The sequence below is a fragment of the Larus michahellis genome, chromosome 1, assembly GCF_964199755.1.
Source record: "Larus michahellis chromosome 1, bLarMic1.1, whole genome shotgun sequence".
Lineage (NCBI taxonomy): Eukaryota > Metazoa > Chordata > Aves > Charadriiformes > Laridae > Larus > Larus michahellis.
In genome coordinates, this window is record NC_133896.1 from 44,489,382 (window position 1) to 44,507,677 (window position 18,296).

General features: G+C 39.4%; 1 protein-coding gene across 3 annotated transcripts in view; it reads left to right on the forward strand.

The window, feature by feature from the left end:
• Positions 1–18,296, forward strand: part of ACSS3 (acyl-CoA synthetase short chain family member 3) — a 91,991-nt gene that overhangs the window by 17,066 nt on the left and 56,629 nt on the right. For 2 of the 3 annotated variants that reach the window (XM_074574139.1, XM_074574158.1), the window contains 5 exons: positions 1,638–1,826; positions 9,310–9,444; positions 9,721–9,861; positions 12,221–12,301; positions 12,383–12,478. In XM_074574139.1, the coding sequence (XP_074430240.1) occupies positions 1,638–1,826; positions 9,310–9,444; positions 9,721–9,861; positions 12,221–12,301; positions 12,383–12,478 (642 nt within the window). The remainder of the gene's footprint in view (positions 1–1,637; positions 1,827–9,309; positions 9,445–9,720; positions 9,862–12,220; positions 12,302–12,382; positions 12,479–18,296) is intronic. The other variant, XM_074574148.1, reaches the window with a different exon arrangement.

Below are 18,296 nucleotides of genomic sequence, written 5' to 3' on the forward strand. Positions count from 1 at the left end.
TCTACAGGCAACATCCCCTGGCTGCTCCCAGGAATTTTTCTTCCTTTTCCTTTCTCTCCAGTCTGATAGTACCTGAAGAAAAGAGCCTTTCACGAGATAAATTTTACTTGAAACCTTATTTATGTGATATAATGAATAAATAATGAATAATGCAGTACAGGTAAGGTGTGAGGAATTCATATATGAATAGATTCATGTTACATTGATGGTGAAAGAAATGAGAATGTTTAAACTTATTATGTAGTATTTTTTAGTGAACAGCAACCTCTTAAAGAAGAGTTTTACTACTGTAGGTAAGAAAAGTTCCCCTGTAAGACAGAGCAACTTTTGTTCTGAACTTAGATTTATGTCTTCAGGTATCCCAAGAACTTCCTAGAGAATTTAACTTTTTAGTCTTGCCACCAATGTAAAACTATTGCAAACAAAGCTCCTGTTCTTGGTATGTCTGACTGCCGTGTAACCATGCTGATGGAGTATTCCAGCTCAGGACTTCCTGGGATGTTTCTAGTTCCATCCTGTTTGATATTAGTTTATTAGTCTGGTTTGTTCTTAGTCTACAGTTTTTCCTGTTAATCTGTTAGCTTATGTTTTGTGCACAGTTGCATGCAGTTTTACCTCTATTACTTATACACATCTACACACTGATGTCTAATTGAAAAATTTAAAGGCAGTGAGCAGGTTTAGATACTGAGTGTTACACAGTTGTCAGCCTCTGGAACTTGAGAACCCTCTGACAGCTGAGTTCATTAGTTGCTCATGGGGAATTAATAATTTGCGTTTCCTTCAGAAGATGCCGCATTTCCATGCTGCAAGAAACACGTCAGGACAAGTGCACAGTGCTTGTCACAGGCTCCCATGCTCACTCTAACAACTTACTGTGTGGTAAATTGTCTGTCCTGGTGTACTAATTAAACATTCGGTATTAGTTTTGTGACAGACTGCTATACATCATCGACGTAATAAATGTTTTCTCCTAGTGATACAGATGGCTGGCATTGCTGCTGATCTATCACATTTCTGGAGTTCCAGTCCTTTGCTGCCATGCACAAGGTCTGTCTTCAGGCATCTGCATACCAAAAATGAAAATCTGAAAATGGGAGGAAAAAGGACTTCTTAAATCTAAACATGTTTCTCTCTAAATTTGTATTTACATTTGGTTCAGCGTGTAAGATTTCTTGTTTCAGATTCTGAGAAGTTTACAACACTGTAGTAGACGAAATACTGATTTGTATTTCAGACTTAGCTAGTTAGAACAGAATCTGTGTGATGAAATGCCCTGTTTACATCCATTCTCAAAACCTAAAATTGAGAAATATAAGCAGTTAACTGGATAAAAGAATGAGTGGCTAGCGTCATCCAAAAATTTGCAAAACATTGCTATTGATTTTTCACTCTAATATGTAAAATAATTACCTTCAGCCCATACTCATTTTACTGAAGAAAAATGTATGTGTTTTTTGCAAAAAGGAAATTGTCCTAAATTTGTTGAACCTGGATTGCTCATCAACTCTCCATATCATACTGGCTTGTCTCCTTAATGTCCTGTGTCCGTTGACTGTGTGAAAGTTGTTTTTTTTATGGGCCAACAGCAGAGCTGGAGAAACTGTTAATATGTTGTGAATGTTTTGTCAGTACAGGTCTCCAAGCTAGCTGATGTCATGGTCAGACATGGTGTGAAGAAAGGAGATCGTGTGGTCATCTACATGCCCATGATTCCACAGACAGTGTACTGTATGCTGGCTTGTGCAAGAATAGGAGCCATCCATAGCCTGATTTTTGGTGGATTTGCATCTAAAGAACTTTCTGTTCGCATTGATCATGCAAAGGTAATATGTATTTGGAACAATAAACACCATTGCATTAGTTAATTATATAAGTCAATGTCAAACCCCTTTTTTTTTTTCAGAGACGTTAACAACATTTCTCTTTGTGTGGCACGCAGTCTCGGTTTGTTCGTGATACCTAACATTGCAATATGAACAAAATACTACATCTGTGCTGAGGGTGATACTTTTTTTGCAGACATTGAGATACAAATTTTGACCTCTTTTAAAAAAGCATGAGTTTAACAAACTGCTGTCTGTTTAGAGCATACTTTCTTCTCCCATTTGTCAATCATTTTCTACAAAGCATCACCTTAAAATTGGCTTTTTGCCCAGCATTTTCCTCAAGCATATGAGGAAAATGCTGCCAACCCTAAATGACTTAATTGGTTTACTTGATGTTTAGACATATTAGATAGTACTTTTTTTCAGCTCTAGATCTACTTCATCTAATTTCTAGCTAGGGAACCAGTTGCTTTGAGTAAGTGACACTGCAGAGAACATAATTAATAAAGGCTTCCAAGTTTGGCACAACATGAGCTTGTTTATGAAGCATTATGTAAGTCTTTGTAAGTGAAAATGCAAATAGCACTTTAATAATCTACTTAGTAGCTTATATGTGCATAGTAGTAGCTCGCGTGTGCATTAGTTTCAAACCAGCTAGCAATGTTTGTACTGGAAGTTTCTGTTCTTTTCTACCAGTGAACAAGACAAAATTCTTTGACATCTTGATCAGTCACTTGGATCATTCAGACCATCCACGGTAGCCATCTGTCACTGAATCACGTTGATTAGACGTATAAGCCAAAACATTATGCAGGGTAAAGTCCACAGGATTTGTGGAACTGTTACTTAGATTTTTGTGCACAGGAGTGCTTTCCAGATCACCAAGGCTTGAATTTTATGAATATCTGTAAGTAGAAAGTTGAATGTATTCCCCCCTCACTGCCTTTATGTTTTAACAAAGTTAATAAAATGGATGAAATAGTTTTGTTGGAATTGTGAAAAAAAAAAAGCTGGGGGAAGGCTAACAACAGTTCCATGGTTTTCTCTGTCTTTCTTCCCACTCCCCTGTATTTTTAACAAGCTATAAAAATTGATTTTAACTCATAGAATTAGGGAAAAATAATGTAGAAGAAAAAAATTATAAACTTTTTAAAATGAATGTTGCTATGATACAAATAATCTAGCATGTTTACTTTTAGAATATTTTGCAAGTATTAACTAATTAATCCCAACGGATTTTCTCTGAGGATCAAAGGGAGACAGCATAGTAATCATAATCCTTGCTCCATGCATTAAAAAGAAAACAGAGAAAGTTTAAGTGATTTACCCAAGGTCACCCACAAGTCTTTCAAAGGGTTAGCTATAGAATTACTAGCTGCAGGCTATGGATTAAATCCTAATTTACATTGTCTTTTTGTTTCTTTAAGAGGCAGACCTAAATATTGTGGGTGATTTTTAGTCCATCTGATGTGTAATGGAAGTGTAACTAAAGAGTAGAGGCACATCCTAAATCTAAATTTCAAAATGTGCACCAATTTTGCACAGCTTTCTTGATAAGTGAATTGCATGTTACTGAGATTATCTTTAAGATATGTATATAAGTAGCTGTGATAGATGGTATTCTGCTGAAATCAGAAGTTAATTGAAGCAGTCTCAAAAACCCCTAACCTTTCTATTAGGCTTCTATGTGAATTGGTTTAGATGCTGCAGTACGGGACCTAATGTTGGTAATATTAATTAGAAAGAGTTAAAAATGTGCAATGGAAAGCTGGCTCTGAGATACTCTTGTGAAAGAAAGGTCAAACTTCACCTTTCATTGGAAGATCTAAGTGAAAGAAATAACAAGCACTTTCTAGTGACTACGAAAAGGTACATATACTGTACCAGCTTACCTTAATTTATCTTGCATTTTAAATAGGTCTGGGAATGCTGCAAAGTCCTACAGCTGATAATTTCTACTCTTGTCAGGTATTGGCAGTTATAGACATTCTGCGGTGAATTGTGATGAAGTGATACAGAGCGTGAGAACAGACATTTTTTGTCATCTTTCCTTTCACCTGAATCTGGGAATACATAGTTTGCAATATCGAAACAATAGATACTTTCATACAATCATAGAATAGTTTGAGTTGGAATGGACCTTTAAAGGTCATCTAGTCCAGCTCCCCCTGCAACTAGATCAGGTTGCTTAGAGCCCCGTCCAACCTAACCTTGAATGTTTCCATGGATGAGACATCTACCAGCTCTCTGGGCAACCTGTTCCAGTGTTTCACCCTCACTTCCTCATATCTAGTCTAAATATACCCTCTTTTAGCTTAAAACCATTACGCCTTGTCCTATTACAACAGGCCTTATTGGAAAGTCTGTCCCCATCTTTCTTATAAGCCCCCTTTAAGTACTGAAAGGCTACAATAAGGTGTCCCCAGAGCCTTCTCTTCTCCGTGCTGAACAACCCCAACTCTCTCAACCTGTCTTCATAGGAGAGCTGTTCCATCCCTCTGATCATTTTTGTGGCCCTCCTCTAGACTTACTCCAACAGGTCCGTGTCTTTCCTGTGCTGAGGTCTCCAGAGCTGGGTGCAGTACCCCAGGCCACCAGAGCAGAGTAGAGGGGTAGAATCACCTCCCTCGACCTGCTGGCCAGGCTCCTTTTGATGCAGCCCAGCCTGGCATTCTGGGCTGCAAGCATACATTGCTGGCTCATGTCCAGCTTTTCATCCAGTCCTCCTCGGGGCTGCTCTCAATCCTTTCATCCCCCAGCCTGTATTGATACTGGGAGTTGCCTGGACCCAGGTGCACGACCTTGCACTTGGCCTTTTTGAATCTCAAGAGGTTCACATGGACCCACTTCTCAAGCTTGTCCAGGTCCCTCTGGATAGCATCCCATCCCTCAGGCACCAACTGCACCACTCAGCTTGGTGTCGTCAGCAAACTTGCTGAAGGTGCACTCAATCCCACTCTCTTTGATGAAGATATTAAACAGTACTGGTCCCAATATGGACCCCCAAGGACACCACTTGTCACAGATCTCCATCTGATCATTAAGCCATTGACCACTAGTCTCTGGATGTGACCATCCAACCAATTCTTCATGCACTGAATAGTCCACCATCAAATGCGTATCTCTCCAATTTAGAGAGAAGGATGTTGTGGGGAACTGTGTCAAAGGCCTTACAGAAGTCCACATAGATGACATCCGTAGCTCTTCCCTTGTCCACTGGTGTAGTCACTCCATCATAGAAGGACACTAGGTTGGTCAGGTAGGACTTGCCCTTGCTGAAGCCATGCTGGCTGTGTAGAATCACCTCCCTGTCCTCCATGTGCCTTAGCATAGCTTCAAGGAGGATCTGTTCCATGATCTTCCCAGGTACAGAGGTGAGACTGACAGGACAGTAGTTCCCAGGGTCCTCCTTTCTACCCTTTTTAAAAGTATCTGCAATGTTTCCCTTTTTCCAGTCACTGAGGACTTCACCTGATTGCCATGACTTTTCAGATATCATGGAGAGTGACTTGGCAGCTACATTCAGCCAATTCCCTCAGGACTCTGGGATGCATCTCATCAGGTCCCATGGACTTGTGTATGTTCCGGTTCCTCAGGTGATCATGAACCTGGTCTTCTCTTACAGTGGAATGGACTTTTCTCCCCCAGTCCTTGTCTTGCAGTCCGTCAGCTCAAGAGGTGTGGAAAGAGAGGTTGCCAGTGAAGACTGAGGCAAAAAAGTTGTTGAGTACCTCAGCTTTCTCCTCATCTGTTGTTAACAGTTTGCCAGTCTTGTTCATCAGGAGGAGTACGCTTTCTTTGACCTTCCTTTTCTGGCAGACATACCTGTAGAAGCCCTTCTTATTCTTTGCGTCCCTTGCCAAGTTCAGCTTCACCTGCACCTTGGCCTTCCTGATCCCATCCCTACAGAAGCAGGCAGGGTCCCTATACTCTTCCCAGGATACCTGTCCCTGCTTCCACTGCCTGTGCATCTTTTTCTTGCCCTTTAATATGACTAGTAGGTCTTGACTCGGCTGTGACGTACTCTTGCTTTCCTTTCGGGATATCTTATACCTGGGGATTGAGAGCAGTCTTGTGCTTTATGGAAAGTGTCTTAAAGATCTGACAGCTCTGTTCTGCATCCTTGCCTGTGAGGACAGTTTCCCAGCGGGTCCTATTGACTGACTCCTTGAATAGCTAGAATTTTGTTTTCCTAAAATTCAGGGTCCTGACTTTACTCTTCACCTGACCCATATCCTGCAGGTCTGCGAACTCCACCAATGCATGGTCACTGCAGCACAGGCCACCTCCAGTCTTGATGTCACTGGTTAGCTCTCTTGTGTTGGTGACCAACAGGTCCAGTATCGAATCGCCTCTGGTGGGGCTGTCTATTACCTGTCTTAAAAAGTTATCCGCAATGAATTGCAGGAGTCTCCTGGATTGCCTACAGCTCGCTGTGCTACTTTTCTACCAGGTGGAAGAGGATATTAACTATATTTTGAGAAATTACCATGACATCTGTTTAAGCACTTTATCTTAGTAAACTAGGAAAACTGAGAAGGCCACTTAAGAACAATATGCTTATACGCCTATTTAATAGAGTAATTGCTATGTCTTCAACAATCAAATTTTCTCATGTTTTTTGAATCACAATAGTTGTATAGCAATTCCAGAGGACTTTTTAGATTTTAAGTACAAACCCTGGAAAATGAAATACAAGTAACGGAGTTTTTCAGGCATGTGTTTTTTAAAGACGCTTCACTAAAGCAGTATTATGATTTGCAAGTGAACAACAAGTCTTAGAAATACAAAACGTACGAGACACCCAAGTGACTCAAAACTGTTACTATCTTTCATTGAGGTCAGAAATACTGTATTCCTCACTTATTTATAGCTAGCACATTTGGAAATTTTAATAAGACCTCCTTGAAAAAATGAGCTTATATTTTGTAATAGTTTATTCTGAATAAGACATAGTTCCGGCACACAGGTAGGTCTGTGAATGGTTACCCCTACTTCTCATCATAAGATGATCAAACCTTTTGAGTGATGAGGCAGCAAGCTCAGCTGCTGGTACTTAAGATGCACAGTTGCCTTATAGTAATTGCAGTCCGGTCTTTTCTTGTCTTGAAGCAGTGTTTATTTTTGGAATATATATTGTATATTAGAAGGCACTATCTTGCGTTTTATTTTTAACTACTTGTATAGGATGATTTAGGTCTCTTTCTTTAGAGCACTGTATAGTATCTGGCAAAACTTAACGTGCATGGCAGTCTGACATGGATCTTCCAACCACAAAGCCAGTCCAATACCAGCAGGTGCAGCAGAGCTATATAATGACCGCATAAGCACTGGATTTCTTTAAAATGCATGATACTTTTTTTAACGAGGACTGACACACAACGAAAGTGCAGTAAGTTTGAGCATAGGCTTGTGATCAGATGTGTGGTTGGGGCATGAAGAGGGAAGAGCTTTGTGTGTTGAATAATGAGGGCCCAAGCGCTGTATTTCTCAGTAAACATATTCATGACACTCTGACATTTTGTGCCCCAAAGCTAGTTGTTTTTCAGTTTGGGCTTTTTAAAGCTTTATTAGTTGGCCCCCAAAAAAGTATTTGTTGCTTTTTCTAAACTTTGCCTTGTATGCTATTAGAGACTATAGAAGAATTTGTGGGAGGAGTCTTTACAACAGAATAAAATTGTTGGTCTGGTACTATTGGTCCTTGCTTTATCTCATTTCTACTTCATATTGTATTTTTTTTCTACAGCTCACTGTTGCTGGCATTCCTTCTCCAGCAAACCTTTGAACTTTCCTGGTTTTCTTTCAAACTAGTTATATTTCTATCTAATCTTACTGTGCAAAACTATATGGAGCCACAGAAGAGATGGGAAATGGATGTTTAAAAACAATATGGAAGCAGAGAAAGTAATGTCAAGTAGGCAGAGAGGTAAAACACTAGAAAACAGCAGTTAAAGCCAGTAATGGAGCTTTGATTTGCACGGAGTGATCCATGATTCTTCCAGGTGGCAGCCCTCACTTGGGAAATACATCACATTAACAAATTTAGTATTGCTTATTTTTAGACTTCTTTACTGCATACAAAGCAGTTGATAAGCAGAGGTGGCACCATTTACAAATGATTGTAACCTGGTGTTGACAACAGTCTTTCATCGTAATGATTGAATAGAACTGTGTTAGTATCTTACATTAATTACAGTCTAATTTCAGGGTAGCCTCCAGGTGAAGTTTCAGTTTAACCGCATTGTATTGTATCATCTTCTATTAAAATCAGTGCATCCCAAAAGAGAAAGATGACAAATGCTGAATTTTTAAAGCTCATCTGAAATCTTTATTTTGAATGCACACTAATTAGCAAACTTCCCTGAATGGCAGATTTGGACAGGTAACATTTTATTGTTGCACAAGAAAACAATTTAATCTGTGCACGCTGTGCAGAGTTTTATGCAGCCTTAACTGTGGCATTGTGGTTTGTGCCTACTTAATGAGATTTATGCTAATGCATACAATTAGTAAACTAGCTTGATCAAACTGAGGGGCATAAGATAAATATACTTCTAAAACTCCAAAAGCAAGGAGATTGAAGACTCATTCTTCTCCAATTAAAATGTGTTCTAACACATACTTTATTTGGTGCTACTTTTTATTTCCTGAAATACAAGAAATAGAAATACTGATCTCGGGACCTAAGTCAAAATAGTTTGCATGCAAATTTCTTGACTTAGGAAATCTTACATAAAACCTGAGATTAGTGGAATGACAAGGATGCTAAATCCACATTTGAAACAGAAATTATTCCAAAAAAGCCCATAAATGTGGAAATCTGATTTTTAGTGGTTTTGCATCCTGAATCCTGCAATCATCACTTGAAAGACTCTCGCTGTACTTCCCTCATGTGTCTTACGACTTTAGCTTATTCTCTTCCTGTATTTCTGTTTTCCTGTCATCTCTTGTTTGCCTTCATTTTCCTCTTTCTCCTATTTTCCCTCCTGTGCCATTTAATTGCAGACTGGAAAAGAGCCAGCAAAGTGCTACAGCTAGTTATGAAATATGCTACTGGGTGCAGGCAGATAATTAGGAAGCAGGCTAAACAGGACAGATAATTGTTGACATCACTGTACCACTTTTGCGTAATGGAGGGAGTAAGATACAGATGGGTTTTTCTCTCCGTTCATTGATTTTTGTGCAGATTACAAGAACTTAATACTGTTGGTTTCTTACTCAAATTTGTTTGAGAATGGTGAAGAGTGTCAGAAGTTACTCCTGATCTCCTGAAGAAAAAACAGATGCATGGACAGTAGGATCACACAAGCTTGATTTTTGTAGAAAACTAATCTAAACTCCTGATTCTAATTCATGTGAAGATAGATTTTGTACATTGAGCATTATTAATCAAAGAATTTAATGGAAAACATGTTATTAGGTTACATATATAAAATATATTGCACATGTATATATTAACAATCTAACTTCTTTATTTTAGCCCAAACTTATTGTAACAGCAAGTTTTGGAGTAGAACCGAAAAGGAAGGTGGAATACATATCCCTCCTAGAAGGAGCATTGGCAAGGGTACAGAGCAAACCTGATAAAGTTCTCATTTACAAGCGACCTAATTTGGTGGGTGTACAGTTATTGTGCCTGTATGTTAACTTTCAGATGTCTATGTAGCGCACATGCCTTTTCTCTTTTAAAAGTAAAATTTTTAGTATATCTGTTGTAGTTTGGTTTTGAATTTTGTGGGGGAACTTTATATTCATAAGATTTAAATAGTAAATAGAACTAATGCATCAGAAAGATTACTGGACAGAAAATTTAATAGTACATAATTTTTGACCCACTTCCATCTATTCCATCTGTTTTTCTTTCAACACTTTTCTGTTTTTCAATTGGCAGGGCCATGTTCCTCTTGTCCCAGGTCGTGATCTTGACTGGGAAGAAGAGCTTGAAAAAGCACAGTGTTATAAATGTGTCTCTGTTCCCTCAGACCATCCCCTTTATATTCTCTATACATCTGGAACAACAGGGTTGCCCAAGGTAAAGGACTATCTGTAGTCTAAGTGTCTGTGACCAACCTATTTGCAGTTCCACTTGAGAAAATATTTAATTAAAAAGGTTCTAACTGTTTGCCAGAGCTCAGTGCTATAAATAAGCATTGGTAGAAATGGTTTAATCTGATATATTCATATTTCACTGCTTTAAAGTCATTGTCTAGGAATAAATAATGTTTGTTTTTTAAAATAATAGTAATATAAAGATAAACTGCATTTACTTCAAAATGTTTGTATAGTATGAACCTTTGAAGAGAGCAGAATGTCTTTTATCCATTAATATCTTCTGTGTTTTAACAGTTTGAGATAAGCGTAGTATAGTCACTTAATGACAAGGTTGGTTAATATATGACTTGTGTGGTAGCATTTATTGCTGAATAGTCTTTGCTTATTCCTTGTTTACATATTAGCTAATCTTCCCATAGATAAGATGTAATGAATGACATTACAGATTAAATGGAATTAAACATGTTCTGAAGGCTTGTGTTATTGAACAGTTCTGAGAACATAATTCCCATGAAAATGAAAGTCTAGATTGAGTAAGTGAAAACTAACATAGGGCATTCTTGGAAAATGTTTGCTTTCAAATGTCAGTTAGTCTTAATGATCTATTTTTAAAAGATCTTATTTCAAAAGCAAGCTCTTGAGTGTTTCCTTGGTACTTAAATTCTGTTTTCAAGTGTAGAAGACAAACTGAATATAACTTTCAGGCAGTGGTCTTACCGCCACAAATTCAGGGATGGTATCACACATCCCTGGATATGGCATTGCTTAGGCTACTACTAGAAAATTGTTTCATGATGTGGCCTATAAGGTTCAGAATTGAAGGGGAGTTAAGGGAAAACAAACATCAGTTTTGCTGAGAAGAATGTCTTTTGCTTTTGCTTTGAATGTGGGCGCTTTAAAGCAACATGCGTATCTGGGATTATTTAATTATATTGTCAAAAGGTCCAAGATAAGATCCTGTGTTACAACAGGTGTTTTCCTTGCTGTTAGTTTCAAAACATAGTATCTCAGAGATAAAAGTTCTCAGAAGTTTACTTCACCGTGTTGGTTCTCCAGAGAAAAATATAGGCACCTTGAATCAATCTCCCTTATAAGAGGGAGATTGTCAACTAACACTAAGCTACAATGAGTAACTTAATGAATAAAATAACTTTTTTATTCATTTAAGGAACTTGCTTTTAGATGGTCATGCTAGTAAAATTACTCAGTTATGACCTTCATAACAAAACTTTGGTTAATCTTAGAGCGGGGACTAAATTAGAAGCTGAGACTAACGATGGCAATCTGCTTTCTGAAACACTTGTTGGTTAACCATTCTTGCTGTGGCAATCTCCATTTTAATGAGTTAATACGTCTCTACAGTCCCTCATTTCTTTGATGAGGCCTGAAAGCGCGTGTTTCATTCTATTAACAACATAAAGAGAACGTACCATGCCTAGCAGACAGGTAGCTGTATTGTAGTGTCTGCACTATAGACATTTGTTTGGTCAGGTGAATCACACCTGAATTTTAGTTCAGGACATAGTTTACGTAATTCTTTCTTCTAGAAGCAGTGTACTAGAAGATGATGAAATGTATATTAAGCATCCAAATTCAAAAATTTTCCTATTAATGGTGTTCCAGAGACAGTTTTTGGCTTACCAGGGTGGATGGTGCTATTGATACTCTGTCGTTCTAATTTTCACATCCCTCTTTTAGACCAAGACTGGGATGTTCTTCATTTTGCATTGTATGTATACTTCAGGCTAGGTATTAAACCTTTCAATAATAGACATCTGGTTTAAGACAATTTTCTAACATCTTTAAAAAGAGTCAGTGCAGAAAGAGGGGTACATTTCAGGGAGTAATTCACCCAAGTTATTTTAGGGATCATCTACTCTGCAGGTGCTCCTCTTTTTTCAGTGATCACACAGAGAGACTATGCAATGAATTTAAAACATACCCAGCATTTATTTGGCCACAGCTTAAGTGAGGTAAATACTCAATCATTTATTTTTGTCAGCATATGTTGACTAAATATTTGCTTATCTGACCTTAATGAGAGAATTCTAGTCTTTGTTAGTTATCTTCTGAAAACTGTCATCAGCTAGGCCTTGGGTTAGGTTTTTATGTTTGTTTTATTGTATGTTTGTTTATTTGTTTGTTTGTTTGCCAAAATTACTTCAGTGCGAATGCAAACACAAGCATGTACTTGTCCAAATGGATCCTTTTCTTAAGTGAGGGGTATTGGAATTGGACAACTTTAAGTCTATTGCTGCTAAAAAACCAAAATTTCATTGAAGACAGGAATATCATTGCATCCTTCAAATGATCTTAAATATTCAAATTTTCTCATTTAGGGTGTTGTCAGACCAACAGGTGGCTATGCAGTTATGCTGAACTGGACAATGTCAGCTGTATATGGACTCAAACCTGGTGAGGTAATTCTGCTTAAATGTCATATATTTTTTAACTCCTCTTAAAAAACTCCCCGCTATATTTATGTTTTTATTTCATTTTAGGTGTGGTGGGCAGCTTCTGATTTAGGCTGGGTTGTTGGTCATTCCTACATTTGCTATGGGCCTCTCCTTCATGGGAATACTACAGTTTTGTATGAGGTATGATTCCAAAAAGCCGGCCTTTGAAAAAGCAGCATCTCCTCCAGTTGATGATCCTGGTGATCGTGTTTATGCCTGTCCATTCTTCATGCAATATATATATTTAAATTGTGTGTGTATCTTCAGTGTTTATACTCTCCCATCTATTATAGTAATTCTTAAGGAAAACTTACTGTTCTATCCTTCAAACTTGTCTACTTCAGCTGTGTGACTGGTGATGGTCAATGGGGCAAGGAGCTCCAAAACAACAGACCTAGAAATGGAGATGTTGAGTGTACCTGTGTTGCTTCAGCCACAGGACATGAGACTACCTTTATTATGGATCTAGGAGAGTATCTTGTATTTGGCTTGACTGGAGATGACAAATTCTTACTGGATCTGAGTTGGAGGCAATTGGAAGATCTATGGTTGGAGCCAGAATTCTTGAGGAGACTTGTCTCTTCTTTCCTACCCCTACCATTCAAGGCACCTGAAGCCAAGACTCAGTTGACATTCAGGCCTTGGTCCTTCTCTTTGGGGGATGAAACTCAGTGGGGTGGAGAGGAGACTAGTCCAATTAGAGTGACCTGCTGCATCCTAACTTTGGTGCTCCAAAAAGCAATGACACTACCGTACATTGTTATGTTTTCAGAAGTTATTGTTGATTCCCTAATTGCCAGGCAAGAAGGTACAGTGTTGCTTGAACCATCTTCTTTATTCTTCAGGGACTGAATCCAGTATCCATCAGTGATAATGAAAGACATTTTATGTAAAGGCACTGACATTATTAGCTCTTAAGCACGCTAAGATTTGGTTTCCTGCATTCACCTGACATTAGGAATTCTGGATATATCCCAGCTTCTCCAACACTGTGCAGAGTGAAGCCCACCTAGTAATTGTTCTGTCTTTTTCAATGGTCTTAGAGGCAGAAGTTGCTTTAGCTCTGCTATCGTGGCATGCTGATTACCTCTGTTGATTTGTAGTGGTAATTAGAAATTTGTGAACCATTAAGCGAAATCTAATGGTAACTCATGGCAGAGCATACAAGAACTGCAAAAGTATAGTGAATGTACTGGATACTGAGGACATGAAAAAGTATATGAAAAACGCTTTGATGATATTGTGAATGTAGCAGTTGTTAGAGCAGCATCTGTACCCAGTGTTTGTGCAGCAGGGAAGTCAGCATGACATGGTGGAAATACGCTGGTTTACAGACCATCATAAGTGCGGAAGTTCTGCATAAAGAAATGTATATTATGATTAAACTTTCTTCATTTTCCAGCTAATACACCATACAAGTAATGAAGACCATACTAGAACAGAAATGGATTGTTACTGTTTTCAGGAATAAGCATTATCAGAACAATTCTTTGGTGTTTGCACAACCAGTTAAATTGGTATTGGTTGAGATGTGCTTCAGTGCTACGAATTTATACACTGGTACTGGGATTGTGTGTGAATTTTGAGTAAATACGTTTCTGAATCCTGGGGATACTGAAGAAGCATGGACAGTTGTAGTAACGTGAGATTGCCTCCAAAATTGTTTGGATGACGCTGCATCAAACACCACAGAAGTGACTATGGCTTCCTGCATCCTGTTTTGGAAGTTAGAAGTATACTTTGCTGCTGGAAGTTCACTCTATAAACTTCTAAGTGAGATTCTCACAAGCAGAAGACACCTCCTGAAGGAAGTCAAGAATCCTCAAGTCCAGAAAAGCAATCGTTGTTAGGAGTCTACATGGTATTTCAAATCACGGCAGTAGTGCAGTTCTGAAATAAGTCCTCTGATTGTCCTTGGTTACTGATTTGGTTCACAGAGTGGTTTTAAATATATAAATAACATTTTTATAGAGAACACTAAGACAGAAGCTTTGCCACTTGGGATAAATTAGTTGGACTGCGCTGCTGTGAAGTTTTCCAGAGCAAATGAAAAGTGCCAGCAGAAAGCTTTAGAACTGTCAAGAGCTCCCACCTTATTCTGAAGTACTTCTTGTGCAGTGCAAAAGGGCCAAATGCTATGTGCGACTTCATATTTGCTAATCACCACCAGATGTTTGCTTGTTCTGACTGTCAGCCGCTCCTTCATTTCTTCCAAGCTTTGGCTTCTATCCTCTTCACCAGCCTTATTTCTTTTGCTGTTCCTCCTTTATGACCAACATCTTTCTTATAACATTATTAAAAGAATTCCTCCTTTCCTACCGGTGACTTTTGCAATAGTGACAACTGTTGCATTGGCCTCCCAGAATATAGAGCAAGGGGCAACCTGGAGCTTGACAGCATGTACTCTAAAAGGCCCAAAAGTTTCTCCAGCAGATGCACCACGCTGTTGCTCATGTCAAGGTTGCTGCCAAGTGGGACAGGACTGACAAGCAGTGCTGCATTCGTTGAAATAGATGAAGACCATGTTTTTCATGAGGTGGGAAAAACATGCACAGTGTGTGTGCCACTACAACAGAGATCTTGAACAGATCTTCAGGGGATGGGAGAGCACTGCACCAACGCCACTGCTCATCTACAGGCATCCAAGGACATCCACGGACATCCAGGGACATCCATGTCCTTGGTCCCAGGATCAGCAGTCCTGGAACACAGTCTAGGGAAAAGCGTGGCAATGATGCTGCACACGTCCTCATGCCCAGAGGACCCCCGTGAGACAACGCACAGGAACATCCCCTTGGCCCATTCTCTGCCACAGCAGGCACTGGGAACTGCCAAACTGGTGGTCCAGATGCCCGCCTGAGTAAGTGTGCGTACTCTTTTCCTGTACGTGTATTGAGGGTGGGACTGTGTTTAGGAGGTTTCTGGTAGAATTAGGGCACTGGTCACAGAGCTGCGGAAAGGAGGTGTAAGACTCTGGATTCACTGTGAGAGCTTCTGCGCCTTGAGAGACAATTCCCCAGGGGCTGTGAGCTGTGAGGGAAGTTCTGTGGAGCAACAAGCTCCGCCAGAGGCTGCTTGTCCCGTCCCAGCTCTGCTTGCGTGCCAGGCATAGTCCTGGCACCCGCCTAAGTCATGGACGTGTCATGCCTTGATAACACAGTCCCCCTAGGCTTCTCCACAAAACCCCAGCCACACTGTCTCTTCCCCTCAAATGCAATGTATAAAGGACATACTCAGTGGGGATAGTGGTGCTGGTGCTTCTGGCCACATGTCAGATCCTGTCCCTGCCCTCTAATCAGCTGCTTGTACAACAAATACCATTCAGGATGATACCATTTCTTTGAAATGCAGTGGTTAAGATAGTGATTGCTGGCAATACGTTATCTCTTCCTCTGCACCAAGTCACACTCAGGAAAGGTCGTAAAGGGAAGGGTACTGTGGGCTGGGGTAAGGCATATTTGGATTAGCCAGGTTTACCCAAAACAAATGGACTGAATGCAGCAAGGGAGTATGTGAAGCACACAAGTGCGGAGGAGGGGAAAACTGAGTACAGAGAGAAGTGTTGGGAATCAGTTCCCTTTTCAATCATTGCATAACATATGCCAGATTGGAAGACATTGGTGTCCAGTGGTACTCCTCCCATCCCACACCATGCACTTCTGAATGCTCTGTGGGTTGATGACTGTCCTCAGTGAAAGAGCAGACAAAGTCCTGACACCAGTGCGCTTCTGGATGCCCTGGTTATGACAAGGAGAGCAGAGAACTGAGCATACAGGTACTGCAGAAGCTTTGCTCAGTGTTTCAGTCTGAAGGAAAGTCTCAAAGATGTCCTCGCAGATGATTCACACTAAAAGTGATACCCTGAATTTGGAAGGTATTGGAAACATTTGCAGAGTGTCTGTCCCACATAGTCCAGTGTCTTTCAGATGACCAAATGTAGATTGCGGTTCCGTTATGCATTCGGTAAAAGCACAATTAAATTAGACCTGTGCTGTACTGTTGCCAGAGTTTACCTTATGGTGTGGGGCGCAGGGGTGTGCAGCGTCTCTCACGGTGCTCATTGGCACCGAAAAGATAATGAACGATCCTGTCCCTTCTTGTCAAGAAGGCACTGGTCTATGTTTTGGTTCTGTGGCCAGAGATATGGAAGATAGGGAATATAGAAACTTTATGGTGAAGCCTACTGGGGATGTGTGAACTGACGTGCTACTGTCATCTGCGCGAGACAGATGAAAGGAACAGCATGACACTTCCAGAGGAGAAGTCCCTTGAGTCAAGGGAGCAAAGATATGTGGGATAGGTTTCCATCAGAAAACTTTGAACTGCATTTTTGATCCTGTGTACAAGGCTAAGTCTAGTCTAAAATAAACCGCAAATAACATCTAATGGAAGATGTAAAGAGCATTGGCATTAAATGGTTTGATCTACTAATCCGCTCTAAGTCACCTCGCTACTTGCTATGTAAACAAAGCCTGTGACACCATATGTGCTTGCATTCATGTTTCATGTCATTATTTCATATGGTACTATGTTTATTTTTACCAGTTTGTGTAGTAGGAAGATTGGTAATCTCTCATAGCACAGCAGATTGTGCCTCAGTGAAACCTGTGTATGTTGCTTTGTGCAAAATTCTGTTTTTTATCATTTTTGTAACAGAAGAATGTAAAGAAAGAAACAAAATCCAACGTTTAGAAGCAAAGCAAGTCTTGAGGTCTTAAAAATATGTTTTGGAATTTGTTCTTGTCTTTGTGGTTAACTTTTAACTTTGTGGTTAACTTTTAAAAGTGTTGACTTTTTTTTCTGTTCATGAAAGACTGCGGGTAACGTGTTAAGTTGTTCTATGAAATAGAAAATGAGCTTTTGTCAGGATGTTTTTCTTCCACATTTTGTGATCTGTAGGATCTGAGGCAAATAGCTTTGTTTTTTAGCTGCTAGGCATTGGATTGATTTTTCAATAATCTCTCAGAAAAGCAGGTTCGCAAAACAAGTATTTTTTATTAAATATTAAAGTACACAAAGCGATAACAACAAGCGCAGTTTTTTTTTTCTCCCTTAAACGGCTGAAGACAGAGAAGCTCACATACCTTAATACTCCCAGCCAATGGCTGCAGCAGCTGGAGAAAACTTAAGCAAAGATTATTCTTCATTTGAAACTCAATGTACCTTCTTTCCAGATAAAGTTTACTGACTTCCCTACTGTCAGTGTTCAGCATGAAAGCTTGCAACGAATGTGTTATTGAAATACATGATGCAGAGAATATCTACAGTGCAACTGTGGCAATAAAAATCAGCCATTCGTTTGAGTATCGCTTATGCTTAGCTCTTTTTTGAAGAGTCTCCAGTGTGCTAATCTGGTGGAATCCGCTTGCTTCTGTGAATTTACAAACCAGCTCACTGGGGAACTTCTGAAAGCTTTTGAGTCAATGACAAGTGTCAGCTTGCTGATGGCAGGAGTGACGCTTGGTTCTTAGTGCATATACAAGTTCTGAAGGACATTAGGAAGCCAAATTATTTCTAGGACATTGCAAATTAAAAGTAATCAAGCAGTTTAAAAAAAAGAAAGGAGGTGGTTTTTTAAAAGCAGTAGGGCAAAATCCTAGGAAAAGGATAAAAGGAATGGGTAAGTGAGAGAATATATGAAATTTATGAAGTAGACTCTTTGCAGAAAGGATTCCTTATTAACTAAATATATCGTTATGTGGAAAAGACATTTGCATAGATGGATAAAAATATCCAGAAGAACTAATGCTATATACTTGTGTACTTGAACATAGCAAGTAACTCCAGATGCAGCGGTGGATTCATGACGTTTTGCAGTACATGTGTGTACTACATGTCTGTACAGCTGTCATACCTTTTGCTCATCCCAGAGGTCATGCTTGTCAGATGATTCTTGTGTGTTGTTTGTTTATGTAGGGCAATCATGGATACATCTGTGAGAACTCCTAGAGGTTTACTA